Here is a 27,825-nt window from a genome sequence, read left to right as displayed (position 1 = left end):
ACTAAAAGAAAAAAGTCAACACACCATTTATTTGGTTGATCAAAGATATTCATTGGCAAGATTACTCAAAAGAAACATGTGGTTTACATCAACATAATTATGTCTAGTCCTCAGAATTCCCAAACACTGGGTCTCTGGAGAATCTACTTTGGATGATAACTAAGTGTCCCACGTAGTGGAAAAATATCAAGAGATAAGGCACTATTATAACTTTCAGGAATGTTACAGTTGAATTCAGAGTTTGCTGGTGTAAGAGTTCTTCTTGTCCTTGCCAGAGACTGGAACTGCTTTTCAAAATAAGATTATGCAAGAGGATGGCAAAATGTATAGGTATTAATATAGTTTTTAATATTATGAATTAGCAAAAGTCACAGCCCCCACCAATCAGCTTCTAGCATTACAGAGTAATGCAGTCTTAAGCAAAGCCCTGCAGAGCATCCTAATCTTAGGCAGTCATTATTAAATTCATTACTAAATTATCAGGCAATCAGTACTAAATTACTATATAGGATCTCTCAAATAAGGCTATACTTTTTAATCATGTTATGATTCATGTTAATTCCATTAGAGCCTAAAACAAATGCAAGGAAGGGGAATTGTATCCAGAATCAATTGCCTTGGGAATCTTATCTGGATCATATAGGAAATGCAAGAAAAAGAAACTAATTCCAAGAATAGGCAGGATGGGTTGCCAGGAGTTGGAGTATGATAAGGTTGAAAGAGAAAAAGTTTGAGTAATGTATATATCAAAGGTTACATAATTCTGTAATGTTTAGATCTCTTTGATTGTCACAATTTCAAATAAAACATTACATATAATTAACCAAGTGAGGAAATGATGTAGTTACAAGTAAATTATAAAACGGATTTAAAAACATTGAGTGACATGTTTGTATAAGTGCTTGGGGAGAAATGGTAAAAAAAAAAAAGTGGTTCCACTTGTTCAAAAGAGTTTTCTTTTGACTTCTTTCCCATGTTCACTTGTTCTCTGGGGAAAACAAGTTTTTTGTGGAGTTCTTATGTCTGATAACTCATCTTTCTTATCTGGTGTCTTGTTAGGATCTCCTGGTGGAATCTTGTCGACCAAGACTTGGCTTTCAAAATCAGATGCTGAGATAGCGTGAACTAGAAAGAATTAAAAAAAAATGATTAGAATCTTGACCATATTCTCAAGTGAAATTTTAACATATTCAAAATCAAGTTTTGCTCTTTTCAGACAGAACTTCTTTCCCTGAGCAAAATGTTCCAGGTAAACCATTAGTAACAATCACTGAATCCACTGACTTAATCAGACAAATGGTGAAAGATTGATCTGCCTTATAAAGAATTAAAGTAGAATGACCAAATCAATTAGTCAACATTGACTTAGTAACTTAGACTAGTGCAAATTATCCATCACATCTCTTACTTTTACTACATGACCATGTTGGTTTTTTTTCTGGATATATAAGTCCTTGATAGAATCTTTTAGACCTCTTCTCATACAAAGTATTTCAATATTTTTAATAGTTTATTTCTTTAGCATCTAGAAGCATATGTGAAATGTACAAAGAATTGGAGCAAGAATTTAAGAGTATCAGATGTGTCTTCTAGAAGATTTATAGAAAGACATAACCAAGTAATATAAAATATGTGAAAGTATGGGCTTGAATGGGCTCTGGAGTATGTCATTGAAAGTACTGACCACATTGATAAGATCACTGTTCATTAAAGTATTGTGATTTAACTTGAAATTGGAATATTTTGTGTTTGTGTGTATGTGTGTGTGTGTGTGTGTGTGTATGTTTTAACATTGCCCAGTGTCTGTTGTTCAGGCTTAAATAAAATAAAATATAATCCTAATTCTAATTTAGTTAGGTTACTACTAAGTGCCATCTTATTACCTTTTTCAGTAACTTGTATTTGAAGCAGGTTATGATTCTATAGTTATGCATAATTAAAATTTTTTTAAAAAGAGATGATAAAAATCTGACAAAATAAGATTACTATCCATACTATTAAAAAGCAAGAATGACTGAAAATATATATTCTTTCATCTTACTAAAGAATATTTGTTTTTTGTAGTTCCAGCATCATTAAGTAGAGACAGACATTCAGGACTCAAGAAGTTACAGTTCTTTAGCTCACATTGATAATCCTAATGTTTGCCTTCTGTAGCTGATTATGGTAAAGCCATTGGATTAATTGGGCATGAATAACTGGTGAGAGCAATCATCATTGTAGGATAAGGCTTATTGTTTTCTGGGGGAAACCCCCTCTCCTCTGCCACACCTTGACAGCAGTCTACTCTTAGAAATACAACATTTTTTTGTTCCTTTAGCATGTTCTTTTCTGTGGAAGGGGATATCTATATCTATATCTATATCTCTATATCTCTATATATCTCTATCTACTTAAGGATATTGTTGATTTAAACTTTTTCCAAGGAACACCTACCATGTTTTATCACTACCATCTTTTATTATTTAAATGGAAAAATTAAAGCAATTATTTTCTTTGCTCTTCAGAAATCTCACTGAAACTTCACCTCTTTTTTTTGAAACTTCCCTCTTAATGTCATGTTTGTACTCCATGTAACCTTATATTGCAATGAAATCTTTTTGAAACTTCTGAACTTATTATATGTTTTTTCTCTTCATGCATCTCTATATTCAGCCTAACTTGTTTCTTCCTGTTCCTTATGTTGAATATTCTATTTTTCTTTCCATGTCTTTTTGCACAGGTTATCCCCAAAGTCTAGAATATCCTTGCCTTTTAGATTTTAGAATCTCTAGCTTAGCTCACGTGCTACCTTATACCACTAGAGGTCTCTCCTTATTTTCCCGGTTGCAGTTTAGCCCTTGCCCCTGCAATTTATTTTGTACCAATTTATGTATGATCTTCCTTGATAATAATCAACAAACATTTAATAAATATTGCTATAAGCTGGACCTAATGTTAGGCATTTTAAAGTATATAAAGAAAATGCAAAAAATAAAAAATACAATAAAAGTCCTTGCCCTCAAGGATTAATGGGGAGACAATATGTACTTTAAAATAGTTATGTACAATTCACACAGAGAGGAGATGAAAGATAATTTTAGTTGGAAAGGGATAGACAGCTGGAGGAGGTGGGCAGGAAAGGCTGCAGAAAGTAGCATTTTATCATGTAGTGGATACAGAGCACGTCTGGGAATCAGCAAGTTAAAATCTCTCCCTAGACACTTAGTAGCTCTGTGAACTTAGGCAAGTCATTACCCATTCCTGTTTGTCTCAGTTTCCTCATCTGTTAATTGAGCTAGAGAAAAAAGGGAAAACCACTTTGCCAAAAAAGCCTCAAATGGGATCAGGAAGTGTTGGATATGACTGAGATGAATGAAACAACAAAGCATTTTATTATTGTCTTGAAGAAAACTGAGTGTTCTCTGAGGCTGAGGGGATGAAGGAGAACTATATCATACACATGGTTAAGTGCAAAAGTATAGAATCCAATGTGGGGCATCCTGTGTGAGAACAGTATGGCTAGATTGCAGAGTGGGTGGAAGTAGAATGTAAACTTCTTGGGGGCAGAGGCTGTTTCATTTGGTCTTTGTATCCCTAGTTCCTGGCTGGCACATAGTAGGCATACTTAATGTATGTTATATTCTCTAACAAAGACTCTAGAACTATCTTCCTTAGCATAATAATATAAAGGGAAAAAATAGACTGGGAGTCAGGAGATCGGGATTCTATTCTCATTAAAGTATGAATACCTCGAAGCGAGGGACTGATTTTATTTTGTTTCTTCAGTGCCTAGTTCAATGGCTGGCACATAGTAGGTACTTAAAGAAATTTTCACTTATTGATTGGATCCTGACTGCTATAAGAGCTGAATCCAGATGGTCAATATTCATAATTCTTCTGAGAGACAAGGCATTTTATAACTTATAGGTGCTGCAATTTGTTCTTAATATTAACAAAAATAGTTCAAATATGAATTATTATGAATACAACAATGATCATTATCCTATTCTACCCCTGTAGTTATAAAGTTAAAACAAAACTGTAGTTATTGCATTAGGAAGAGCACAGTTAAAAGAAGATAGAAAGGGAACCCAGTTCTTTTTTTTTTTTCCTTCTAATTTGAGAAAGTTTATGTTGCAGAAAGAAAAACAGCCAGGAGCAGCTAGATAGTGTAGTGGATAGAGCATAGATCCTAGAGTCAGGAGGATCTGAGTTCAAATTCAGCCTCAGACACATAATTCTTACTAGTGGTGTGACCCTGGGCGAGTCACTTAACCCCAATGGCCTCAGCAAAAAAAAAGAAAGGGGAAAAAAAAAGAAAAAGAGCCAGTTAGCTAGATAAAAAGATGGAGAGAGACAGATAGATAGACAAATAGACAGTATGGGACCTGGTGTGTGTGTGTGTATGTGTGTGTGTGTGTGTGTGTGTATTTTTTTTTTTTTGAGGCAATTGGGGTGACTTTTCCACAGTCACACAGCTAGAACAAAGAAAAATATTTATGCAAAAAAAAATCCTACCTGATATAGTGACCCTTTCTGATAATCTCTCCTAGTAGGTATTTATGGATACTTTGATACAGAAGTAGAGGCTTCTATGGAAGTCTACTCTGTTTCAGGGGACTTACCAGGACAGAAAGTTGAGGCTATTTCAGATTATTTCAATGCTGTGACTCTCTGGGAGGAGAGGCATGGACATAGCTGCTTCCCTTACTTAACTTGTTTAAGGTTGGCTCTAGTATAGTACATTTAAATAAATCAACCTGTCAAGGACCCTGTGTCCTTCTACATTTGGCAAATACACCACATTACATTTTCAACTGTGTCAAAATGCCCTGTCTGTATGTTGGGAGTGGAGGGAGGAGGAGACTGAATAACTACCTATTTTGGTGATGGCTTGGTTAGCTCTGGGTTTTTGAGGACACAGCGGTCCCAGCATAGGCCCAATTTCAAAGATAGCTCAGGGCGTCCAGAAGAAAGGTAGGTCAGATCAGATTTTTCCTGGGCTTTTAAAAACAACTGAAATAATTTTATCTCTCAATGTCCCAACAGTAGCTTTTAACTTTAAGCTCTGAGCCTCTCTAAAAGCATTTTTTTAAATTCTAGATTTTTTCCCAAATTTTTATAGATGTAGGTATTATCATGTTAAAAGAAATCATAACAACAGGTAGACTTCATCTGTTGACTACTCAGAAATCGATTGTCACTGAAATCTCCCAGTACTACTGATTGCTACATCATATTACATTATGAAACCTAGCTTATTCAGAGCACTTTGGATCTATGGAATGACAGGCATTTGCAATGAAATTTCATTTAACAGTTCGTTCTCTGGATAGAGGCAGTGTTTTCCTTATTATGGCCTTTGTAGCTGAAGTCAGATTTGAACTCAGACACTTCTGACTCCAAGGGCAGTAGTTTATCCACTGCATTACCTAGCTGCCTCTTCTGCTGAGTCTTTTTGAAATTTTTATTTATTCTTTATAGTTGTAGCCATTTACACACAATATGTTTTAAGAACAGGGTTCTCTCTTCTTATAATAAGTTAAATACCCCACTTCAATTTTTTCAAGTAGTCCAGAAAAGTTGTTATAAATTTTGAATTAATGTCATCTCTAATTGAATAATAAGTATTAGAAGAATGGAATAATGCATGTTTTTGAAAACTGAATCATCACTGAAATTTACTCTGCAATAGAAAATTTTAGGACTTGGTTTTGATATAGTGTATCTAACACACAATCAGGTTCCTACTTAATTTATTTAAAAGCACCTGCTAAGAGAAATTCTACTAATAGAAAATTGATTTTAAAATAATATAACAGGGTTTATTCCTCATAATTTAAATCTGGGAATAATTACTTGGGGTAACTAGAATGCTGAACCTGGAGTCAGGAAAACTCATTTTCTTGAATTTAAATCTGGCCTCAGATACTTATTAGCTGTGTGATTCTGGTCAAGTCATTTGACTCTGTTTGCCTCAGTTTCCTAATTTGTAAAATGAGCTAGAAAAGGAAATGGTAAAAACCACTGTAATATCTTTGCCAAGAAAACTCCAAATGGGGTCCCAAAGAGTGAGGCATAATTGAAAAATAACTGGACTATAATAATTGCTTATTTTTTCAATAACCACCTAATGGACAAGCATTTATTAAATACGTACTGTTTTCCAAGCACTATGCTAGGTTTTAGGGAGTTAATAAATATTAAAATATATACCCTAATTAAAATATACCTCATCGAATGGTGTGAGGAGCTTAGGGAAAATCATTGTGAATTTCATTCCTTTTCAATATTTTTATATAGTTAAAAACAAATGAAAATGAACAAAAATGAAATTTTAAGGGGGAAATAAGGCCACAACTCATAAGGACTGAGTAGTGCTTAAGAGAGGTAAACAGCTAAGAGTTCTTTCCACTTTGCCTTGATAACAGAGGGCAAAGGATATAGATTGTATTTAACAACTACCCCATATTTGTGCAAATGTGAGCTTCAGATTTCCTGTAGGTGATAGAGTAACCTTCTCTAATGCTTCTAAAAAGGGGTCTTTGGGAAATTGATGCTTAAGTTTCCATTAATGCAAATTACTTTTTAGTTAAAATAATGTTTGATTTGTGTAAGGGTCCCATGGAGCTTAATTGTGAGCTCTAGGAAGGCAGGGGCAGTTTTTCTTTTTGTCTTAAGATCTTTGGTGTGTAAGAAATAATTCGTTTGGATTTCTATTCTCTTCCAATCAGTAGTAATCAGTTTGATATTTTACATAGATCATATAGAGATAATTAGATAAGATGGGTTCTTAAAGTAGGCCTCAAAGTTTAATATAATGTTCATTGCTTGTTTGCCAGTTATAAAGCTCACTTGTGTAGACACAAGAATGCTGACAGAGATATTTCCATCCTGTTTTACTCAAATTCTCTGTTCAAACCCAGCCTGGATGATCTCCAGTGATTCTTGCTTTGCCCAAATAAATTCTTGGCCCCCAATATCAAGATCTATCAACCAATGATATTCTGTATTTTATCATTTTTTGTATATTTGGGTATTGAATCCTAGAAAAATGAGGTCCTAGTGACCAGAAACATCTCAGATCATGAGGGAGATCTGAGGTCCACTTCATTAGATAGACCATGGACCTTTTAATAAGGTGCTATTGACTCAGATCCTCCTCAGCTTCTTTTATTGTAGAATGGGCAATTTAAAACTCCACAGGTGCCTAGGAATGTCATGTACATAGAGGCTGCTTAACAAATGCTTGTTAGATTGAAAATAGTTTCTGCTGTTTGCTGAAAAAATGAAGCAAACAATATTATGGCTAAAGGAAAACAGGTCCCTTTCTGGGTGGCTGTGGCTTTATAGTGATACTTTCTTCTCTTATTGCTAAAGCTAAATTTCTAATACAATAGTGAATAGTAATGGTGATCGGGGGCAACTGTGTTTCACTCCTGATCTTACTGGGAATGCTTCTAGTTTATCCCCAATACATATGATGTTTGATCATGGTTTTAGATAGATTTTAGTAATACTTTCAAAAGCAGATAGATGGCAAGCAGAATTCACAGAAACTGAAATATGCCACGATTAAATACCTCCTAGTTAACTGGTTCAATATGGCTTTCCAAAGACACTGAGCTAGCCAATCATTGCCCATCTTTGTGTTCCAAGGTTCTGATCTTCTACTTCTCATTTATTGCTTCTCATAGGATCACAGACTTAGAGTTGGGAGGACATTTTCAGGTCATTTTTCAGATTGGACCAGATATGCTACTTTTCTCAGGTGCCCCAGGCAGTTATCATCAGATCTGGGATTCAAATCCATGTCTTCTGACTCTAAATCCACCATCCTTCCCATTGTACCCTATTGCCTTATTAATGTTCTGCCATTTTTAAAATTTGAAATTAGCTCTTTCCATGGTTAATTTCTCCTACTTCTTCTCTTCCTCCATGATTAGGCAGCATGGGGAAGCATAGAGAGAGCCAGCTTCAGAGTCTGTGGACAAGTCCTACCTTTGACACATGTAACTGTGTAATGTTCTTCCAGATAACTCTTTATAGACTATAAATTGAACCCTCATTGTAGAGCTGTATTGATAGAGGGAGGGTTGTTTGTTTGTTTGTTTGTTTGTTTTAATAATAGTTTCCTATACCAATGAAACACAGATCAGGAACAAAAGAATTTTTTTTTCCAGACAAAGGTATCTTCTATTTCTTATTCATTTAGTATTAGGCCATATCTGGGTAATTAGTTGGTGGCTGAGGCCTAAGGAAAATCACCATGGTTTGTTTTCCTTTCCTTTCTTTGTAGAGAACAAGGTAGATTATTAATTTTTTTTCAAGTTTAAATTAGACAACATTAATTGGCAACTTTGCATTTCTATTTGTACAGATTCAGGCCTTCTTTAGCTATGTATAATAGTAAAAAGATAATAATATTCACTACTCCAATATTATTCTTCTCACTATTATTATTAGTTTATTTTCACAAAACACTATCCTTTGAATATTTTTTTATCTCATTTACTTCTATTCAAGTCATTATTAGTAATTAATGGCAGCCTATTCATATGCTTCACCCTATCTTTTCAATTCTCTTCAGTAAAGTTTTGATTTTTATTATTATAGGCTAGTATTTATATAGTGGTTCATGGTTTCCAAAGTATTCATTTATTCTCATGATGACCTTATATATGTGCTATTATCATCACTCCCATTTTGCAGATGAGGAAATTGAGACAAATGTGAGATGATTTGTCCTGGATCACATAATTAGTGTCTGAGGTGGATTTAAGCTTTGGACTTTCCTGGCTCCAAATCCAGTATTCTACCCACTCCACCACCTAACTTCCCTGTTTAAAATTAGAACAATTGAACATAACATTTTCTAGTCACGTGTGATTCTAACTTAATACCATACTTTTTGAGCAAAACAACTAACATATTTATAATGTAAACACATTGGAATGACCATAGAGCCCTTTTCTATTTAGAAGGAAAATTCATGCTTTATAAATCAGTCCTGTTTTGGACTCAGTCTAAGGGAACTCTGTTACCTAAATAGCAAAAGGGTTTTTGGTATTTAGGTACCATGTCCCAAGGCATGAATTTCCAATGATAGAAGTTTTATACATGTGATACTGAGACATTTTATCCATATTTAAATTCAAATAAATGAGGATAAGAAGAACACTATCTTGAAGAATTATTGGGGAGATCTAATGAGATAATATTTGGAAAGTGCTTAGTATAGGCCTGGCACATAGTAACTTCCTAATAAATGCTTAATTCTTTCCTTGTTTCTTCCATCCCTCCTCCCGTCTTTCCCTTCCTTCCTTCCTTCTTTACTTCCTTCCTTCCTTCTTTCCTTCTTTACTTCCTTCCTTCCCTCCTTCCCTTCCCTTCTTCCTTCTGTCCTTCCTTTCTTCCTCCCTCCCTCCCTTTCTTCCTTTCTCCCTCCTTTTCTTTCTTCCTTAATTCCTTCCTTCCTTCCCTCCTTCCGTCCTTCCTTCTTTTCTTCCTTCATTCCTTCCATTTTCCCTCCCTTCCTCCCTCCCTTCCTTCCTTCCTTTCTTTCTTCCCTTCATCCCTCCTTCTTTCTTTCCCTCTCTCCCTCCCTCCCTCCTTGCCTTAATAGTGGCTAATATCCATAGTGGGGAGAACAAATAGAAAATACCATTATTGTGAAGGATAAAGCTGTTATTAATCTTACTACAGGAAGATGTTAACTGGGCTTGGGTTCTTTCTATGAAATGCAAAATATATGTGTACTCTAATATGCTTGTGGGAATTCAAACACTTTATTATCTTTTATTTCTGGCAGTAATGACTTGAGTAAAGTCATAACCTATTTAAATCAAATGGTTGGTTTTAATAATATAAGTATTAAAAAAAAAAAAAAACAAAACTAAGTAATGTTCTACTTCTTCCCTAGTGATTTTAACACTTAAGATTTCAGTTTTTAGCTTGTCTTTTTAATTGTTTTATACATTAATGGGCCACTTAGTACTTCTGTATTATAATTTAAAGTCCTCTAGTGAGGCTATATGTGTATGAATCAGGAAGCACTTTGATTTTAAAAACATTAAAATTTTCTGTGTACCAAAGGGAAATCCAGGAAAGGTTTAAGTAGGCTACAGCCAATTACTAACAAAGACTTGAATGGAAGAAGCATAAATGAAATCAAGAGATTGTATGTAAAGTTTTTTTTCAGGATCAAAGTACTATAAAATGGGTAATACTATTAAATGGCTTAAAAATATCATCTGGAAAGTAGATATAATACGTAGTGAAGATGAAAAATGATTGATAGGTGTGATGACCGCGTATTTAAAATCAGCTGCAGTCAGAAATTCAGGTTAAGGGAAAAATCTTCAATCTTTATTCTCAGTAGAGATGAAGAAGGATTGCCATAGCACTATGGGCAGCTGCGACAGGAAGCCAGCTAACAGAGGTGAAGGGGGATTGCAGGTGAAAAGGGGATCTGAGGTGAAAGGTGGTCCCGATAGCAATGTGAGCAGCTGTGTCAAGATGCCAGCCAGCAGTCTCTCTTTCCGCTTCCTCTTCCACTCCCCTGCCTCCACCCACCAAAATCGTCATTTCCTATACAACACATCAGGACTTGCACAAAGAGTGGGCGGGGGCCATTCTTTCTCTAAGCATATATATTATATTACTATTTAGCCTCACGTGCTTGGGACCTCAATGCATCAACTCAAGCCTCAGTCCATTAAATCTCCTGCTTTCTTTTGTTTTAGAACACAGGTGGTCATGCCATCCCTGACTCCTCAGGGAGGTCAGAGCCCCCAAGGGGAGGTGATCATATCCTCCCTGACTTCTCAGGAAAGAAGGTGAAAGCACTGAAAAGAAGGTGATCATGACCCCCCCTGACTTCCCAGGAAGGGAGGTAAAAGCACTAAAATGGAGATGATCATGCCCTTCCTGACATCTCAGGAAGGGAGATGAAAAGCACCAAAGAGAAGTGGGGATTGCTAGCGGGTTTCTGGGCTGAAGGGTCTTATTATACACAAACCCATCAGCATAGGAGGCATTACACAAGGACATAGCAATAACGCAGAGGCTATTAGTGATGACTCTCCCCACAGTCAGTGCAGGCTCAATGTGGTGTAACAAACATGAATTGTACATGCAAGTAGCGGTATAGCAAACAATATAAATCAAGATGGTGTTGTAAAAGATTGCCAGAAGTCCTAGAAGGAGAGTATGTGAACAGCAGTCACACATACGCCTTCTTCAGCAGCCAAGAGATAGTCCAAAACCAATCTATTGTCCATTGCTTCACATGTCAGGGAATCCAATGATCCCCCCAAGTTTTTGAGCAAGTGAGAAAGCATCCAGGTAAGATTTATTTTTTGCATATCCACTCTCATAGTGGACTTCCAAGTCCCATTTTTGATGGTAATTCAAAGGCAGATAGCCTTCTAACTATGTTGGTCAATACTCCTTTATTCCAAGAAGCCCAGGCATCTCATTATAAATACCATCAGGCTGCTCGAGCTTTACGTTTACAATTTGGAATAACAAGAGAGGAAGCTAGGAGCATAGTAAAAGCCTGTACAGCTTGCCTTCCTTTTCACACTCCTACACTGCCTCCAGGGAAGAAGCCTTGTAGTTTGAGACCCAGTGAAATCTGGCAAATGGATGTGACTCATTATAAATCTTTTGGTCGTCTGTCTTTTATCCATGTTGTGGTAGACACCTTTTCAGGATTCGCTTTTGCAATACCAGCAGTAAAAGAGACAGCCTGAGTGGTCACTGAATTCCTCATACAAGCATTTGCTATTATGGGTGTGCCACAAGCAATAAAAACAGACAATGGTCCTACACATACTTCCAAACATTTTGCACGCTTTTGTGCACAGTATAATATTTTACACACCACTGGCATATCTTTTAATCCTCAAGGACAGGCAATAGTAGAGAGGTGAAACAGAGACATTAAGACGTTGCTCCAAAAACAAAAAAAAAGGGGGAGCCACAGGTAATCTAGAGAACTTCTAAATCTAGCCCTTTATACTATTAATTTCTTGATTTTTGACAAAGATGCACTGGCTCCGGCAGACAGGTTTTATAACCTACCAGAAGGGCAGTTCCCAGTGTGAGCAGCTCTACTATCTTTAGATAATCGCCAGGTGATGTGGAGAGACCCAGAAAGTGGTGAATGGAAGGGACCAGATAGGCTAACTGCTTGGGGGAGAGGGTTTGCTTGTATCTCTACAGGTGGAGAAGGAATCAAATTGGTGCCAATGAGCCGTGTTCGCCTTATCCATCGCAGAGAGACAAAGCAGACCCTTAAAACAAAGGAGAAGACCCAAGAAATATTGGGTGGTTCTGTTGCTGATTGAGCTCACCATTGAAAAAGCGTGGCAGTTATGGTGTTTGACTCATGGACATAGAAAATTGTTGGATTTCAAAACCCTCAGGAATCATTGGATTCTCTGAGACATGATAAGATTGTTGTAGAACTTGAAAACCCTCAGGAATCATTGGATTCTCTGAAACATAAGATTGTTGTTGGACTTGAAAACCCTCAGGAATCATTGGATTCTCTGAGACATAAGACTTGAAAGCCCTCAGAAATCATTGGATTTTCTGATAAATGATAAGACTGTTACAGGACTTCAAAGTCTGCTGGAATCATTGGATTCCCTAACACATAAAAAGACTTTTGAGGACTTCAAAAACTTGGGGGGATTATTGGATTCCCTAACATGTAAAGCAATGGACAATAGATTGGTTTTGGACTATCTTTTGGCAGCTGAAGAAGGCATATTTTGCTGTTTACATACCCTCCTTCTAGGACTTCTGGCAATCTTTTACAACACCATGTTGATTTATGTTGTTTGTTATATTATTACTTGTGTGTACAATTCATGTTTGTTACACCACATCAAGCCTGCACTGACTGTGGGAAGGCTCATCACTAATAGCCTCTGCGTTATTGCTGTGTGCTTGTATAATATCTCCCATGCTGATGGGTTTGTGTATAATAAGACCCTTCAGCCCAGAAACCTGCTAGCAACCCCCACTTCCCTTTGGTGCTTTTCATCTCCTTTCCTGAGATTATCTCCTTTTTAGTGCTTTCACCTCCCTTCCTGAGAAATCAGGGGCATAGTGATCACTTCCTTTTTGGTGCTTTCATCTCCTTTCCTGAGAAGTCAGGGAGGGTGTGATCATCTCCCCTTGGGGGCTCTGACCTTCCTGAGGAGTCAGGGATGACATGACCACCTGTGTTCTAAAACAAAAGAAAGTGGGAGATGTAATGGGCTGAGGCTTGAGTTGATGCACTGAGGTCCCAAGCACATGAGGCTAAATAGTAATTGGACCATACTCTATTAATATATATACTTGGAGAAAGAATGGCCCCTGCCCACTCTTTGTGCAAGTTCTGATGTGTTGTATAGGAAATGACGATTTTGGTGGGTGGAGGCAGGGGAGTGGAAGAGGAAGCGGAAAGAGAGACTGCTGGCTGGCATCTTGACATAGCTGCTCACATTGCTATTGGGACTGCCCTTCACCTCTGATTCCCTTTTCACCTGCAATCCCCCTTCACCTCTGCTAGCTGGCTTCCTATCGCAGCTGTGCATATTGCTATGGCAATCCTTCTTCATCTCTACTGAGAATAAAGATTGAAGATTTTTCCCTTAACCTGAATTCCTGACTGCAGCTGATTTTAAATATGCAGCCATCACAGATGGGCACTATGATATGCCTAAAATATGAAATGTTTAAGAGAAAGTCATCTAGTAGTAGATCCTTTAGGGCAGGGTTTCATAACCTGGGGATCCATGACTTTGCTTTTGATATTTCAATATAATTGACTTCCTTTGTAATCCTTCATATTTTAGTTAATGTATTATAAACCATTGTTTTAATTATTCCATAAGCTTTATCACACTGCCACAAGTGTCCTTTTCTCTCTTTCTCAATCTCTCTCTCTCTTTCTCTCTCTCTCTCTCTCTCTCTCTCTCTCTCTCTCTCTCTCTCTCACACACACACACACACACACACACACACACACACGTATTAGAATCTTTGCTCTAGGGAGAATTGCAGAATATTATAGACTAAAATTGCTTAGAGCAAGAAAACATGAAAAAGTTGTAGCTTCACCATTGGAGAAATGGCTACATAGATGAATCACAGATTAATTTAAATATTTAAGAAAATGTTACCACTTCCTTTTGTATGATCTTTAAAGAAAGAATCACCTATTTGTCTCAAACATTATCATTGTTATACATATGCTTCCTCTCTCATCTTTTCTAAATTATAGAAGACATTTTGCATGAATAATTCTACTTTTTGGTTTTTAGTGCTCTTGAAACTCTTCAGGAATGGATAGGATTATTCATATTAATTACAAATATATGAGGGATGCTATAGGCAAGAGACATCATTGTTTATATAGTTAGTATCAGAAATATTTACTTTCAATAGGTATTTACAATTCTATCAGCCTTACATATCATGTCAATTTTATTTGTTATTATTCTCTAGGAATCTACACTGCTATATAGCTATCTTCTGGAACACAGGATATATATATTTTAAAAAATATATCAATCACATATCTGGGGGAAATTCCACTTTAACTTTGAGTGAATTGCAGCTTCCCATTATGATTAGGGCACATTTTCTCTTTTAAATTTTCTTCTGTATATATTGTGGATTGTTAGTTTTTTGACCTTACCTGGAAAAGAATCATCAGTTGGAAATGAATGATTATCTAATCTGTCATCCTCCTGAAAAGAAAAAATTAAGAATTGTTAAGAAAATATGCTAGGTGTTGCAATGGATTGAGCAGCCCTAGGGGTAAGAGGACCCGAGTTCAAATGTGACCTCACACAATTGATACTAGCTGTGTAACTCTAGGAAAAGCAGTTAACCTCATTGCCTCATACCACCCCCATCCCCCAAAAAAGAAAACAAAGAAAAAAGAAAATATGCATAATTTAAAAACATAGCAACTGAAGGAACAAAGAGTAGCTAATTACCTTACTCTATACAATCTGCCATTATTCTGTCTTCTCTTTTCTGTTCTAACTGATTCTAAGCCCTTTTATATTTCTCCATATGTTTTAATTTCCTTTTTTCAAAAAAAAGTTTTACTGATGTGTTTTGTTTTTACATTACATATATTTACAGATTACTTCTACTTCATGAGAGGTCTCTAGTAACAAAATAAGAGTTAAGTAAAACTAATAATACTATGATCTTATTTAAAAGTGTACACAATATTCCACATCTTTAATATCTGCCTCATTTCTCTAGTAAGAAAATTATAGAAATCTATTTTTTCTCTTTCCCGCCTCATCCCTTATCCCAGTGAAGAAAAAAAAGAAAAAGAAAAAGAATTTTTTGTAACAAATATACATAGTCAAGCAAAAACATTCCTTCAGTAGCTGCGTGTGAGCTATACTAATAGAATAAGTTTCCACAGTGGAAGTTCCTCATTTTAATGAAATCACAAGTTTGGAAAAAGTGTGTGTGTATGTATAAAATCTTTTTTATTAGATGATGAGCCCCAGGAGGTCAGAGATGCTTTTTGTCTCTCCTCTTTACCCCTTTCCCCATACCTACAAAGTACAAAGATCTACAAAGATCTCTCTCTTAACCTACTATATTTTTTTGTTGGAGTTGTTTTGTAAATCAGACAATTTTAATGTTTTAAAAATCAAAATATTCCATGATTCACAAAAGATATCCCTTATCTCATAATATGAAATATACCTTGGAGAATAAATGATGAAATATCATTTTATTGGCTATACTTTGCACTTCTAAATCTGGCCATGCAGTGAACTTGGTACAAGGATCCACAAATAAGTACAAACATTCTTCATAGTCAAAGAATTCCATCATCTTGATCAGAACTCCCAGTCTTTTGAGCATTTTTAAACCTTTCTGATTTTGATCATTGTCAAAATAATATGGCCTTGCTGCTTTGATGTTAAATTCAATTTTGATTTGAAACTTCATTAAAAATTTGGTTATTTCATCACAACAACAATGGCAGGGACTATAGGAAAGAAACCAGGTAATGGTGTACTTTGTAGCATTGAGAATATTTGCCATTAGATAGTCTTCAATTTCCCTTAAAACTAGAATTTCAGCGTGGTATTGGCCTGGGTTATTATAAGCATGGCCCCATAATTTCCAAAGTGTTTTGTCATCTTCTTTCAGACTAAAGCAGAGCAAAGTTTGGTGGGATGTTTTTATATTGCAAAAATGTTCATAGAATTCCTCTTCAGATATTTCTTTCTTTAATCTCAGAGGCATCTTTTAGCCTAAACAGTTGAGAAAAAAAAAAAAGGCAAAAAGAACACATTGAGTATCAGATACATCATGTCCCACTAAATATATCCTTTTCTTCTAGGAAAGATTTTAAAGATGTTTCCCTGATATTTAAATTTTTACTATAAGAGACATTTTATGAGACTGAGAAGTCATATGAATGCAAATAAATCCTTTTAGTTTGAATTTTTAGCCAAAAAAAGATTTCTAATTGTTGATACTTCTTAATAACTGTATGACCTTGAGCATGTCCCTTTACTTCTCTTTTGTTGTTCACTCATTTCAGGGCTTTGGTTTTTCTTGAAAAGAATACTGGAGTGATTTGCCCTTTCTTTTCCTTCTCCAACCATTTTACAGATAAGGAAACTGAAGCAAATCGGATTAAGTGATTTGCTTAGGGTCACACATCTAGTAAGTGTCTGAGGCTAGATTTGAACTCAGAAGAGTGAGATTCCTGATTCCAAGTCCAGTTCATCTATTGCATCACCTTGTTCCTTTACTTGTCTGGACCTTCATTTTTCCTCACTTATAAAATGAGTGGTTTCAGATTAATTGATTTCTAAGGTTCTTTAAATTCAAAATCCCATGCTTTTTTAAAAATAGTTTTTATTTTTAAATGACAAATTTAACTTTAAAGTGTAAAGCTTTTTAATCTGTCTTTTCAGCTATTTTTGATCCATGGAAAATTCCAAAGTGAAGAATATCAAAAACTCTAATATCTTTGCTGTGGAAATTTCTTAAGTTTATTTTTGAATTTTATAAGAAATATAAACATATATATTTTATAAGATAATAGCATTTATGTATATGTATACATATAATGTATATAATAAACTGAGAATAATCAATGAAAAGCTTAGTATTTATACTGAGAGGGCTAAATCTAATAAGAGGAAATTTACTTTGGTACAAGAAATCAATATAACAAGTACAAGATAGGGAAGGCATACTTGGATATATAGCTTGTTTGAAAACAATTAGAGGTTTTTGATAGATTACAAATTCAATATGAAAAATGAATATATGATAGTTCTAAAATCTAATATAATTTTGGGCTGCATTAGCTTTCAGGAATAAGGAGTTATATAATATAGTCTTCTAACAGGAATAATATAATCTTAAAGTAGACCTCAGCTAGATGGTACAGTTGATGATAAATAGCATTATATTAGAAGTCATCAGGAAGACTCATTTTCCTGAATTCAAATCTGGCCTCAAACACTTAATAGCTGCTTGACCTTGGTCAAGTCACATAATCCTGATTATTTTTGCTTCCTCATCAGTAAAATGAACTGGGGAAGAAAATGATAAATTACTTCAGTGTCTTTACCATACATTGTTTTCATAACAGTCCAGCTTTTCTTTATTTTCTTGTAGGTTTTTCCTTTGTTTTCTTCTGTGCACTTTTCACTTTGTTTTCCTTCTTCCCTCCCCCAGCTCCCCAAAAGGCTATAATTAGGAGTGTGTGTATAAATATTACATATGTACACATATAAACAAACCTATACACATACATATATATTTATCAATAAATATGCAGACATACACATATATACACTCATACCCACATATGTAAGATCATACTATGCTTGTTTTTATTTGTCATCTATTTCTGGGGAGGTGTATAACATCTTTCATATTTCCAAGTCTTTTCATCTTTTTCTAAATCAATCAACTCATCATTTCTTAGACCCTAGCAATATTCCAACACAATCACATCCTGTTTGAAAGATTGTTTATAAAAGTTCCCTCCTCCCTTCTCCCCCTTTTCCACATTCTTTCTATTCTTGGCTGCATAGGCTTTATTTATATGAGAAAATTTTAATTTAAATTAATCAGAATTAGCTATTTTATACTTCCACAATGCTCTTACCTTATACTTTAGTATCTCTGTCAAGAAAACCCAAATGGATCATGAAAAATCAGACATAACTGAAAATGACTGAACAGGAAGAAGTCCTACTGCACTCTCATCAGACTTGCTGGAGTATTATGTTCAGGTATGGGAATGACAATTGATAAATGAGGCCCTCCAGAGGAGGGTAACCCATTGTTATGAAAAGCTTTGTCCTCTTGTCATATGGGGATCAGTTGAAGGAACTGAGGATCCTTAACTTGAATAAGAAATGAATCTTCAACTCTCCAAGTATACACATTACATAGAATTATGGATTTTTTTTCCAGAGGAGCAAGTATCTATTGGGAGTTCCCTACGTTGACAAAATTACAAATTTTAATTCTTCCTCCTCTACACTCTTATTATTACTTACTGTTTATTTACTACTATTTATATTTTTTATTTACCTCTATAGACTACTCTCATTTTATATTATGATGTAAAAGTTCATTTATAAATTTTCTCTTTGGAACTTGGAACACATTTTCTTGTAGAATTAGTGTTTTATGTGGTGGTTAGCTTCTAAGACTTGCCTGCAAAAATTCATTTGACCACTCATGTGTTCTAAGTATAGAACCATTAATATGATATCCTCCACTATGGCCCAAGATGGGTATAGAAATGAATAGAGGTATTTAAAAAACCACTTATCTAAGCTCATTCCTCAACCTATGTGTATTGACACAAGATAGATAAAGATGGTGGTATTAATTAGAAGCACAGTGCAGGGGTTATATTATGTAAAGGAAAAAGTCCTGGATTTGGAGTTAGAAAATGTATGTTTGAGTCCGAGCTCTGATTAGTCACTAGTTGTGTGATTTTGAGCAAATCATCCAACATCTTTGAGCCTCAATTTGCTAATCTATAAAATGGAGGAACTACTTCATAAGATTTTTCTGAGAAAAGTGCTTTATTAACCATAAAGTGCTCTATAAACATGACTTATGTAATTTCATTATAAGGATTTTACATAAGAATGCAAAGGCAATTATGGTAAGAGGGCCCAGTAGTTGACAAAGCTGGATTGATGGGAAATAAAGGAATATGAAGGAGATATGGCATTCATCATTTCACAGATAGGTATGGGTGATTCTGCTTTTTCATTGGCAAAATCAATTATAGTCAGAATTTATATACAAGCTGGATAAGTAGTAAGGGCGTGGGAATACTAGGATATAATAAATTGAAACTAAATCACGAATGCATATATTGAATCGTTTTGTCTAATCACCATGAGAATATTATTAATTTTGGTTAGGATGACTGCCCAGATTTAAGGGACAGAAGAGAAAAAAGGTAAATTCACTTGAGTTTCCTTCTCTACTCAAGAGATAAGATGGGTGAACAATATAAAATTAGATTTAAAAATTGCTAATGTTAGATTACTGTAATATCCCACTAATTGGGAACAATCAGAGAAGGAAGGGAGAAGGAACTTCTGACAATGTTAAAAGTGAAGTAAACAAATTCAGGGAACACAGGGGAAAATATTCTGATTATAATGTCACCATGCAAAGAGATCATTCTTATTTTGGAATGAACTGTTTTCTGTTCTAAACTCCTTCAATTCAGGGAACATTTCCTTCTACCAAAACTTAATCCTTAGTCCTATTTTCTCACAGTTCTTAAAACAAGGAGAATGGCAAGAGAACTATAAGAAATGTCACAATGTGGCAGCTTGGGAGTGGCCAACAGCTGTAGTGTCAGAGTAAAAGGAAGTACTTCCTCACTCCTGGATAAATGTAGATCTTATGCAGCCCTTCTTTTATCTTGCAGCAGCATCGGTTGTTAAAAAATTCCCCCTTATCCTAGGTCTCTTCCTATCTAGGTCCTCATTCTACCTTCTGGGCTTTGCTAAAAACGATTTTTCCTGAAGGCATTTGATCTTTAGGTATCCATTCCATGACTGGCTTCCCCTTTCTTTGGAATATATCTGTTTTACTTTCAAACTCTGATATGCCACTAAGACAGGCCTCCTCTCTACAAAACCCCCCAAGTGGTCATCTAACTTTCTCCCAGAATCTTCCATGACAAAGGCAGCTCAATCCACTTTTGGAAATGCTAATTATTAGGAAGTTTTCTTTATTTTTGTCAGAAAATGTGGAAATTTGTATCCCTTATTTCTTATTCTGCTTTCTGAGGTAAAGATAACATTTTAATTCTTCTTCCATTTGCTAGTTACTTAAATTCAAACCCAGCTATTATATTCCCCTATGTCTTTTTTCTTTCTCTCTTAGCTAAGAACCCTCAGTTCCTTCGAAATCATTTTTTCTTGGTTACTCTCTTGAACAAAATCAATGAACCATTGTTTTACAAAACTGACCTTTTAGATCATGACGATTCTTCTTTCACCTGTGGCTTCTTGAAATTAACTAGCATAGCTAGATGTTCAGTTCTACTTCCGAAATGAAAGAAAAACTTGGCCAATTTTTGCTTTCAGTTTCTTTTGACAGGAAAAATGGCCAACAAATGGAAAGTTTCATTATATCCCCATCTAGTGGCTAATACTATATGTAGAGAATTTATAACTAAAAGGGAGCTTAGGGGAAAAAAAGGGAATGTCAAAGACCGGTGTTGAAATTGGAAGGAAGCTTGATTTTATTGAAGGAACAATGGATTGGAAGTTAGAGGACCCAAGTTCAAATTCTTACTATCACTATCTGTCTGAACTTGAACAAGTTAATTGATCTAAGAAGGGTTGAGGGAGGAAAAGGGTAAATTAAGGACTATCCTCCCTCTTAAAAATAACTTGGGAAATGATATTTGTTTGGAATTTATCATGTTCCTAGATCAATAATATTTGAGAGTGCAGAGAGTTATAAATCTAGCCCAATATTCTTCTTGGAGAGAAGTCAGAAAAAAGACCAAACTCCCAATCACAACCCTTTTTTTTTTGTCCCTTTCAAGGAGGAATTCAAAGTCTCTCCTGGAGAAGAGTGGATTGTATTCCAGAGATACCCATCTATGTCACCTTTATACCAATCTACCTGGAAATACTTATTTTACATGACACACATAAATAACTATTACTAAATTCTCAAAACATTGTTAATTGTAATTCATTTTAATTTAAAAACTAGAACTTTTTGGAAGATAGGATAGGATGGAAGGTAAATATGAAAATGTTACAAAATAATAGAACAAATTATCACAATTCCAAAATAGTTTAAAATCATTGTATGAAATCCAAAAAAAAATCTGTGGAAATTGGGGAGGTACTTGTCCTTGTCTAAATCCAGGAAGTATTTATATAGGAACTAATTTAACAGTTTAGAAATTTGGGATTGAAATAATATAAAGTTTTTTTTTTTAACCAAATACCAAAAGTATTTAAAAATCCAGTAGGATTTTCTTTTGGGATTTAAGTGTATAAACTGTAGCCTTGCTTTTGTGATGGAATCTGTAAAAGCAGAACTAGTTCAGGGTTCATAAAGAGAGAGAAAAAGAGAGAGAGAGAGAGAGAGAGAGAGAGAGAGAGAGAGAGAGAGAGAGAGAGAGAGAGAGAAAATTGTATTGGAAGAAAAACAAAATCTGAGCAAATATAGCTACCAAATTTTACCAATGTTTTGCAAAGCCCTCTGGGATTTGTAGTTCTTTGCAGTTTTAGAAGAAATGAAATTAAGAAAACATCAATTTTTGAAGAGAAGAGAAGCAGAATTCTCTGTGAGGTGGTGGGATGTAAAGCCCTGACACTTGCAGTTCCTTTTTATTTTTATTTTTCAGAGTTTTGAGAAGTGGACTTGGCGTGAACAACCCAAAAATTGTGCGTCTATGGCATGCTACTCATTCCGCAAATAGAAACGCTGAGAGAAAACCATACTCAGCCCCTACTGATTCGCATGTTCTAAAAAATTGTTAGAAGACTACGTTTGTTGGATATTTAATATTAATTTTGTTAAAACTCTCTGATTGATATTGTCTTTAAGTTGCTTGGTGTGCTTTATTTGGAAGAGGAAGTCATGGGAGTACAAAAGGGAGTTCCTTAAGAAAGAGCAACTTTTTTTTTTTTTTTTTTTTTTTTTAGTACATCGGAAGCCAAAACTCCAGCCCATTGTTAGAGACATCTGTTTTTTTAATTGGGAGCATAAACATTAAGTTCAAAATAGCTATAAATCCTAGTCTTATTGCATATATTTACCTTATAGACATGAATGAATGAAGGTTGTAAACGACGGGTAAGTCAGTCTTGTATGTGACAGAAGAGCAAAAAGTATACTCCTTTATGGGAGATTTGAGGTAAAGAAAGGAATGTTTGTGCATGACCAAATATAATATACAAGAAATGTGTTTGCTGAATTTTGTAAAAGACCTTGATATGAAGTGACACACGACATAGAATATATATATTTAAACCTTTTATGGTGTCATAGATCTCTTTGGACATCTGGTGAAATCTGTGGACCTTATTTAGGATAATGATTTTGAATAATTGAAAAAAAGTGCCAAGTTTTACTTAGAGGATAGGGGAAATAAAAGATATAGCTTTTTTCTTATCCTAGTTTATGATCTTGCTAAAATCTATCCAGTGACTCCATGGAGGCTTGTAAACTAGATTTAAACATAGATATGTACATATGAGATAAAGGAGAGGGCTCCTAAATCCCCTACAGATGTGGCATCTGTATTTGTGGTGTATGAGATAACCTACAACCTACCATGAATTCCTGGTCAGGTCAACCCTCTTTTTACCTCCTCAACTAAAGGAAATGATCCAAAGCTCCAGGGTATAGAACCCTTCAGGCATAAACTTTCAGAGACCCAGTAGATTGCAGTACTTGATTGTGGTATGACAGACCTGGGAGGTATTTCTCCAAGATGGAGATTGAACTGACACATTATTGTTGTTCATCCTTCATTGTCAAAGAAAACCCAAGACATCAGGAGGGTAGTATCTAGACTTGCAAGTGAATTGGATTTAAGTGAGGCAGGGCTGTGTGAGTTATCAGTCTCATTTTCTTAACTTGCAAGTGAATTGGATTTAAGTGAGGCAGTACTGTGGAGTTATCATTCTCATTTTTTTAACTTGCAAGTGAATTGGATTTAAGTGAGGCAGGACTGTGGAGTTATCAGTCTCATTTTCTTAACTTGCAAGTGAATTGGATTTAAGTGAGGCAGGACGGTGGAGTTATCAGTCTCATTTTCTCCTTCAGAACCATCTGGGTCCAGTGGCAGATATGGATCAGGATGATGGAGATGGTCCTGGATGCAATAGGAGACCTTACCTTTTTTAAGCTGAGGTCTTTCCTAGGTCTCAGTTTGTCTGAAGTAGAAATGGTACATAGGAAGTAGACCAAAAAAAAACATGTCAAACTGACTGATGAGCTAGTTATGTTTTCTTGTGAGGCTCACTCAAGTAGAGACAAAGGCATGTTCATGTACAAAAGCAAGCACAACATCTTACTCTTTTAGAGATCTTGAAGATGAGAGGAACTGAGTACATTTGCTTATTATATTCAGCCTAGAGAAACCTGGCCTAGAGTTGCTTTGACATCTAGTTGCTGTAAAAAGTTTCTTTGCCAAACCAAAATAGTCATGAAGGATAACAGCTGAATGCCTGAGTTGAATTGCCCACAAGTCCAAAATTCTGTATTGAATTATTCTGGATTGCTTGTATGATCATATGCTTATGTCTTCTGCTTAGATTTCTATTTCCCAAAACTTAGCTTTTCCCAGGTACTTGCCTTTTGCAGGTATCTTGTACCAAATTAGCTGAAGAGGCTTTCATCTGGAAACAACTGTCAACATCAAGGAAGGACCCTCTACCAGCAAAAATATTACAGCTCCCTGATGGATCAGATGATGGTTAGCTTTTTTAAAAGCAATAACATTTTAAAAATTAAGACATGTACATTATTTATAGACATGCTTAATAGACTGTGATATAAACATAACTGAGAAACCAAAAAACAAAAAACTTTTGTGACTTGCTTTGTTGTAACTTTGCTTTATTGTGGTTGTCTGGAAGAGAACTAGAACTATCTTTGAGGTATGCCCATAGGGTTTATGAAAAGTCTAAGGGGAAAGGAGCAGAATTTATGGAAGAGAGATAGAAAACAGTATGGAAATACATTATTGCAGATCATAATACAGGAGTTAGGGTTTAGGTTCTGCTGGATAGAAAATAAAAGGGGAGGAACACTACAATATCCAGTTTGTTTGATAGAATGCAGATTGTAAAAGCAGACTATATGCAGAGACTTTCTTTTTTATCTTTGCATCCCCAGCACCTAGGTCAGTGGCTTGCATGTGATACACATAATGAATGTTTATTGATTGATTTATTTTAATAGAAAGAACTGGATATCTCTAATGTAGAGAGCCTAGCCTCTTTGATTTGTGAATTTCTTTATATAAATATATATTCTGAATATACAGTGGTACCCCATGGTTTGAGATCATCAGATCTGATAAGTCAGAAGGTCTATCCTGGATCCAGGTCTTAGAAAGACAACATGACAATATTTTTTTTATTGTCTTTTAGTTGGGATTTGTAGTGGAAAGTATTCACTTGAGAATCCCCAGCTAAAGGACTTCTCAGAGAAATAAGTATAATGATATGAAATGGAATAAGGTGGAAATTACTCCCATTTTTCCAAACAGAAGCTGGTAGCAACTGAGAAGGATCCTTGAAGGAAGTATTAAGTTAATGAATTCAAAGTCCTTGAATCAGATACCTGTTCGGTCTATTTTTATCTTACTTCCTTTAGGAAAACAAAGGAAATGCTTGAAAAATTTAAAAAAGAGAATAAATACAAAGTTAGTGAACACAAAATATATGCCATTTTGATTACTGTCACTACCTAAATATTGACTGAAACATTTCCTACATGTCAATATGCTCTGAATTTCCACTTCCAATAACATGTTCTAAATTTCAATTGCCTCTAAGAGATAGTTGATTCGGTGTGTATGTGTGTGTGTTTTATGACTACAAATGGATCCACTCTAGCCTCTGATGTCAAGAAATTATGTCAGATTCTTCTGATCCAGCTTTCACAGATATAGAGCTGGGAGGACTTCAGAGGCCTTTTAGTTCAACCTTCCCATTTTTTAGAGATAAAGAAAGATATGGTTTGAAAGATACCTGGGACTTGATGCAGAATGAAGTGACCTTCTAAAATTAGAAGGACAATTTATGGTATAATATAAATATGGCAGAAACAAACAATTCTGAAAGATTTAGAAACTTTAATTAATTGATTGATCAATCATAGTTTTAGAAGGCTGATAAAGAACACCTTATGACAGAAAGATGATAGAGATGTATGCAGAATGAAAAAAATATTTTTGGACATGGCCAATGTACATGATATAGGAGTATTTGCTTTCTTGCTTGTGCTTTCTTTTCTCTCTCTGTCTTTCTCCCTCTTTCTCTCTTTTTCTTTCTGTCTCAGTCTTTGTCTCTGTTTTCTGTCTCTGTCTTTCTCCCTTTTTCTTTCTCTTTGTCTTTCTCTTTTGTCTCTTTCTTTTTTTTCCCTCTTTCCATCTTTCAGCTTTTGTCTCTTTGTCCTTCTCTGTTTTTATGTATCTCTGTCTTTGGTCTCTGCTTCTACTTGCCTTCCCCTCTCTCCCTCTCCTTCCCTCCTTCCTTCCCTCCCTTTTTTTCTTTCCTCTTTCCCTTCTTTCCTTCCTTTCTTTCTTGATTTTTTCCTTGCTTTATCTCTTTCTCTCTCTCTCTCTTTTTTTTTTTTTTTTTTTTTGATTTTTTTTTTTTTAAATAATTTTTTATTGACAGAATCCATGCCAGGGTAATTTTTTACAGCATTATCCCTCGCATTCCCTTCTGTTCCGATTTTTCCCCTCCTTCCCTCTACCCCCTCCCCCAGATGGCAAGCAGTCCTTTATATGTTGAATAGGTTACAGTATATCCTAGATACAATATATGTGTGCAGAACCAAACAGTTTTCTTGTTGCACAGGGAGAATTGAATTCAGAAGGTATAAATAACCCGGGAAGAAAAACAAAAATGCAAGCAGTTTATATTCATTTCCCAGTGTTCTTTCTTTGGGTGTAGCTGCTTCTGTCCATCTTTGATCAATTAAAGCTCTCTTTATTGAAGAGATCCACTTCCATCAGAATACATCCTAAAACAGTATCGTTGTTGAGGTATATAATGATCTCCTGGTTCTGCTCGTTTCACTTAGCTTCAGTTCATGTAAGTCTCACCAGTCCTCTCTGTATTCATCCTGCTGGTCATTTCTTACAGAACAATAATATTCCATAACATTCATATACCACAATTTACTCAACCATTCTCCAATTGATGGGCATCCATTCAGTTTCCAGTTTCTGGCCACTACAAACAGGGTTGCCACAAACATTTTGGCACATACAGGTCCCTTTCCTTTCTTAAGTATCTCTTTGGGATATAAGCCCAGTAGAAACACTGCTGGATCAAAGGGTATGCACAGTTTGATAACTTTTTGAGCATAGTTCCAAATTGCTCTCCAGAATGGCTGGATGTGTTCACCATTCCACCAACAATGTATCAGTGTCCCTGTTTTCCCACATCCCCTCCAACATTCTACATCATCTTTCCCTGTCATTCTAGCCAATCTGACAGGTGTGTAGTGGTATCTCAGAGTTGTCTTAATTTGTATTTCTCTGATTAATAATGATTTGGAGCATATTTTCATATGTCTATAAATAGTTTCAATTTCTTTGTCTGAGAATTGTCTGTTCATATCCTTTGACCATTTATCAATTGGAGAATAGTTTGATTTCTTATATATTAGAGTCAATTCTCTATATATTTTGGAAATGAGGCCTTTATCAGAACCTTTGATTGTAAAAATGTTTTCCCAGTTTATTGTTTCCCTTCTAATCTTGTCTGCATTTGTTTTGTTTGTACAAAAACTTTCTCTTTCTTTCTCAGGGAGAAAATAAATGCTGCATAATTTCAATTTAAGTATTTGATATTAAATTCATAATTGAAATTTAAAAGAAACAGAGGCAATAAAATTTGATACAATATGACTTGTATAGAAAAAAATCAAATAAAGTGAATGAAGTTAGCTGTAACTGTTTATGTACTTTGTTTCTTAGATAAATAGGAAAGTTATTTAGCCAAACATGATTACAAAATATCTATTTCTCTTATAGTTTCAGTGAGCAACTTACTTAAGGAATTTTTTGCTCTTACAAAAAGAACTCAATTTAATTTTTTAGCTTTTCTAAGAATTATTATTGGGTATGTTTCAAGTCTGCATTTTTACTTGTGACTTCAGTTGTAGATAATGTTGATAGATAATTTCATATAAAGTCATTATCTTCTTCAGCATTTGTGTCTTGAGCTTCTTTGTAATAATAATGGCTGTAACTGGGTTTGCTTATTCTTTAGCCTACTTTATGTTTGGGGTCTTTGTACAACTTTGTACTGGGGTTAAGGGAGGGAGGTTTTCTGGCATGAGCTTCTGCCTTTTTGTATCCTTTTACTGCTTTCACAATTCATCCTGAGGACCCGTTAAGTTTTCAGTGCTTCTAAAATAGTATGATATGAGAAGTCTGTTCACTTCCCTTATCATCTGAGCTCTTCAAGTTCCTAACTCAGGTTTGGGTCTATTGGCTTGTGTGTGATTAGAGTTTCAAAAGACTCCTGATGGAATCAGTTACCCTTAACCTCTTGGGAAATTCTGCAGGTT

The 27,825-nt window shown here is 35.2% G+C and overlaps 1 protein-coding gene across 1 annotated transcript; it reads right to left on the bottom strand.

Moving 5' to 3' along the window:
• Nucleotides 1-26: 26 nt before the first annotated feature.
• On the bottom strand, nt 27-20,622 carry LOC127553391 (single-stranded DNA cytosine deaminase-like). The gene is made up of 4 exons (XM_051984039.1): nt 20,508-20,622; nt 15,724-16,280; nt 14,684-14,735; nt 27-1,125 (listed from the first exon to the last, which is right to left on the bottom strand). The coding sequence occupies exons 2-4, from the start codon at nt 16,270-16,272 to the stop codon at nt 944-946; spliced, it is 783 nt and encodes a 260-aa protein (XP_051839999.1). The 5' UTR covers nt 16,273-16,280; nt 20,508-20,622; the 3' UTR covers nt 27-943.
• Between the last annotated feature and the right edge of the window lie 7,203 nt (nt 20,623-27,825).

This window comes from Antechinus flavipes, chromosome 3, assembly GCF_016432865.1.
Source record: "Antechinus flavipes isolate AdamAnt ecotype Samford, QLD, Australia chromosome 3, AdamAnt_v2, whole genome shotgun sequence".
Taxonomy (NCBI): domain Eukaryota; kingdom Metazoa; phylum Chordata; class Mammalia; order Dasyuromorphia; family Dasyuridae; genus Antechinus; species Antechinus flavipes.
Note: the sequence above shows the minus strand (reverse complement) of the source record. Positions and strands in the feature narration are given on the sequence as shown.

Excerpts from the sequence above, each read along its gene's own strand:
- LOC127553391 (XM_051984039.1), bottom strand. The coding sequence starts at position 16,272 with ATGCCTCTGAGATTAAAGAAAGAAATATCTGAAGAGGAATTCTATGAA. Across the intron at positions 14,736-15,723 it reads TTCATCATTTATTCTCCAAG|GAGGATGACAGATTAGATAA; the intron begins GTATATTTCATA and ends TTTTCTTTTCAG. Across the intron at positions 1,126-14,683 it reads AACTGATGATTCTTTTCCAG|TTCACGCTATCTCAGCATCT; the intron begins GTAAGGTCAAAA and ends AATTCTTTCTAG.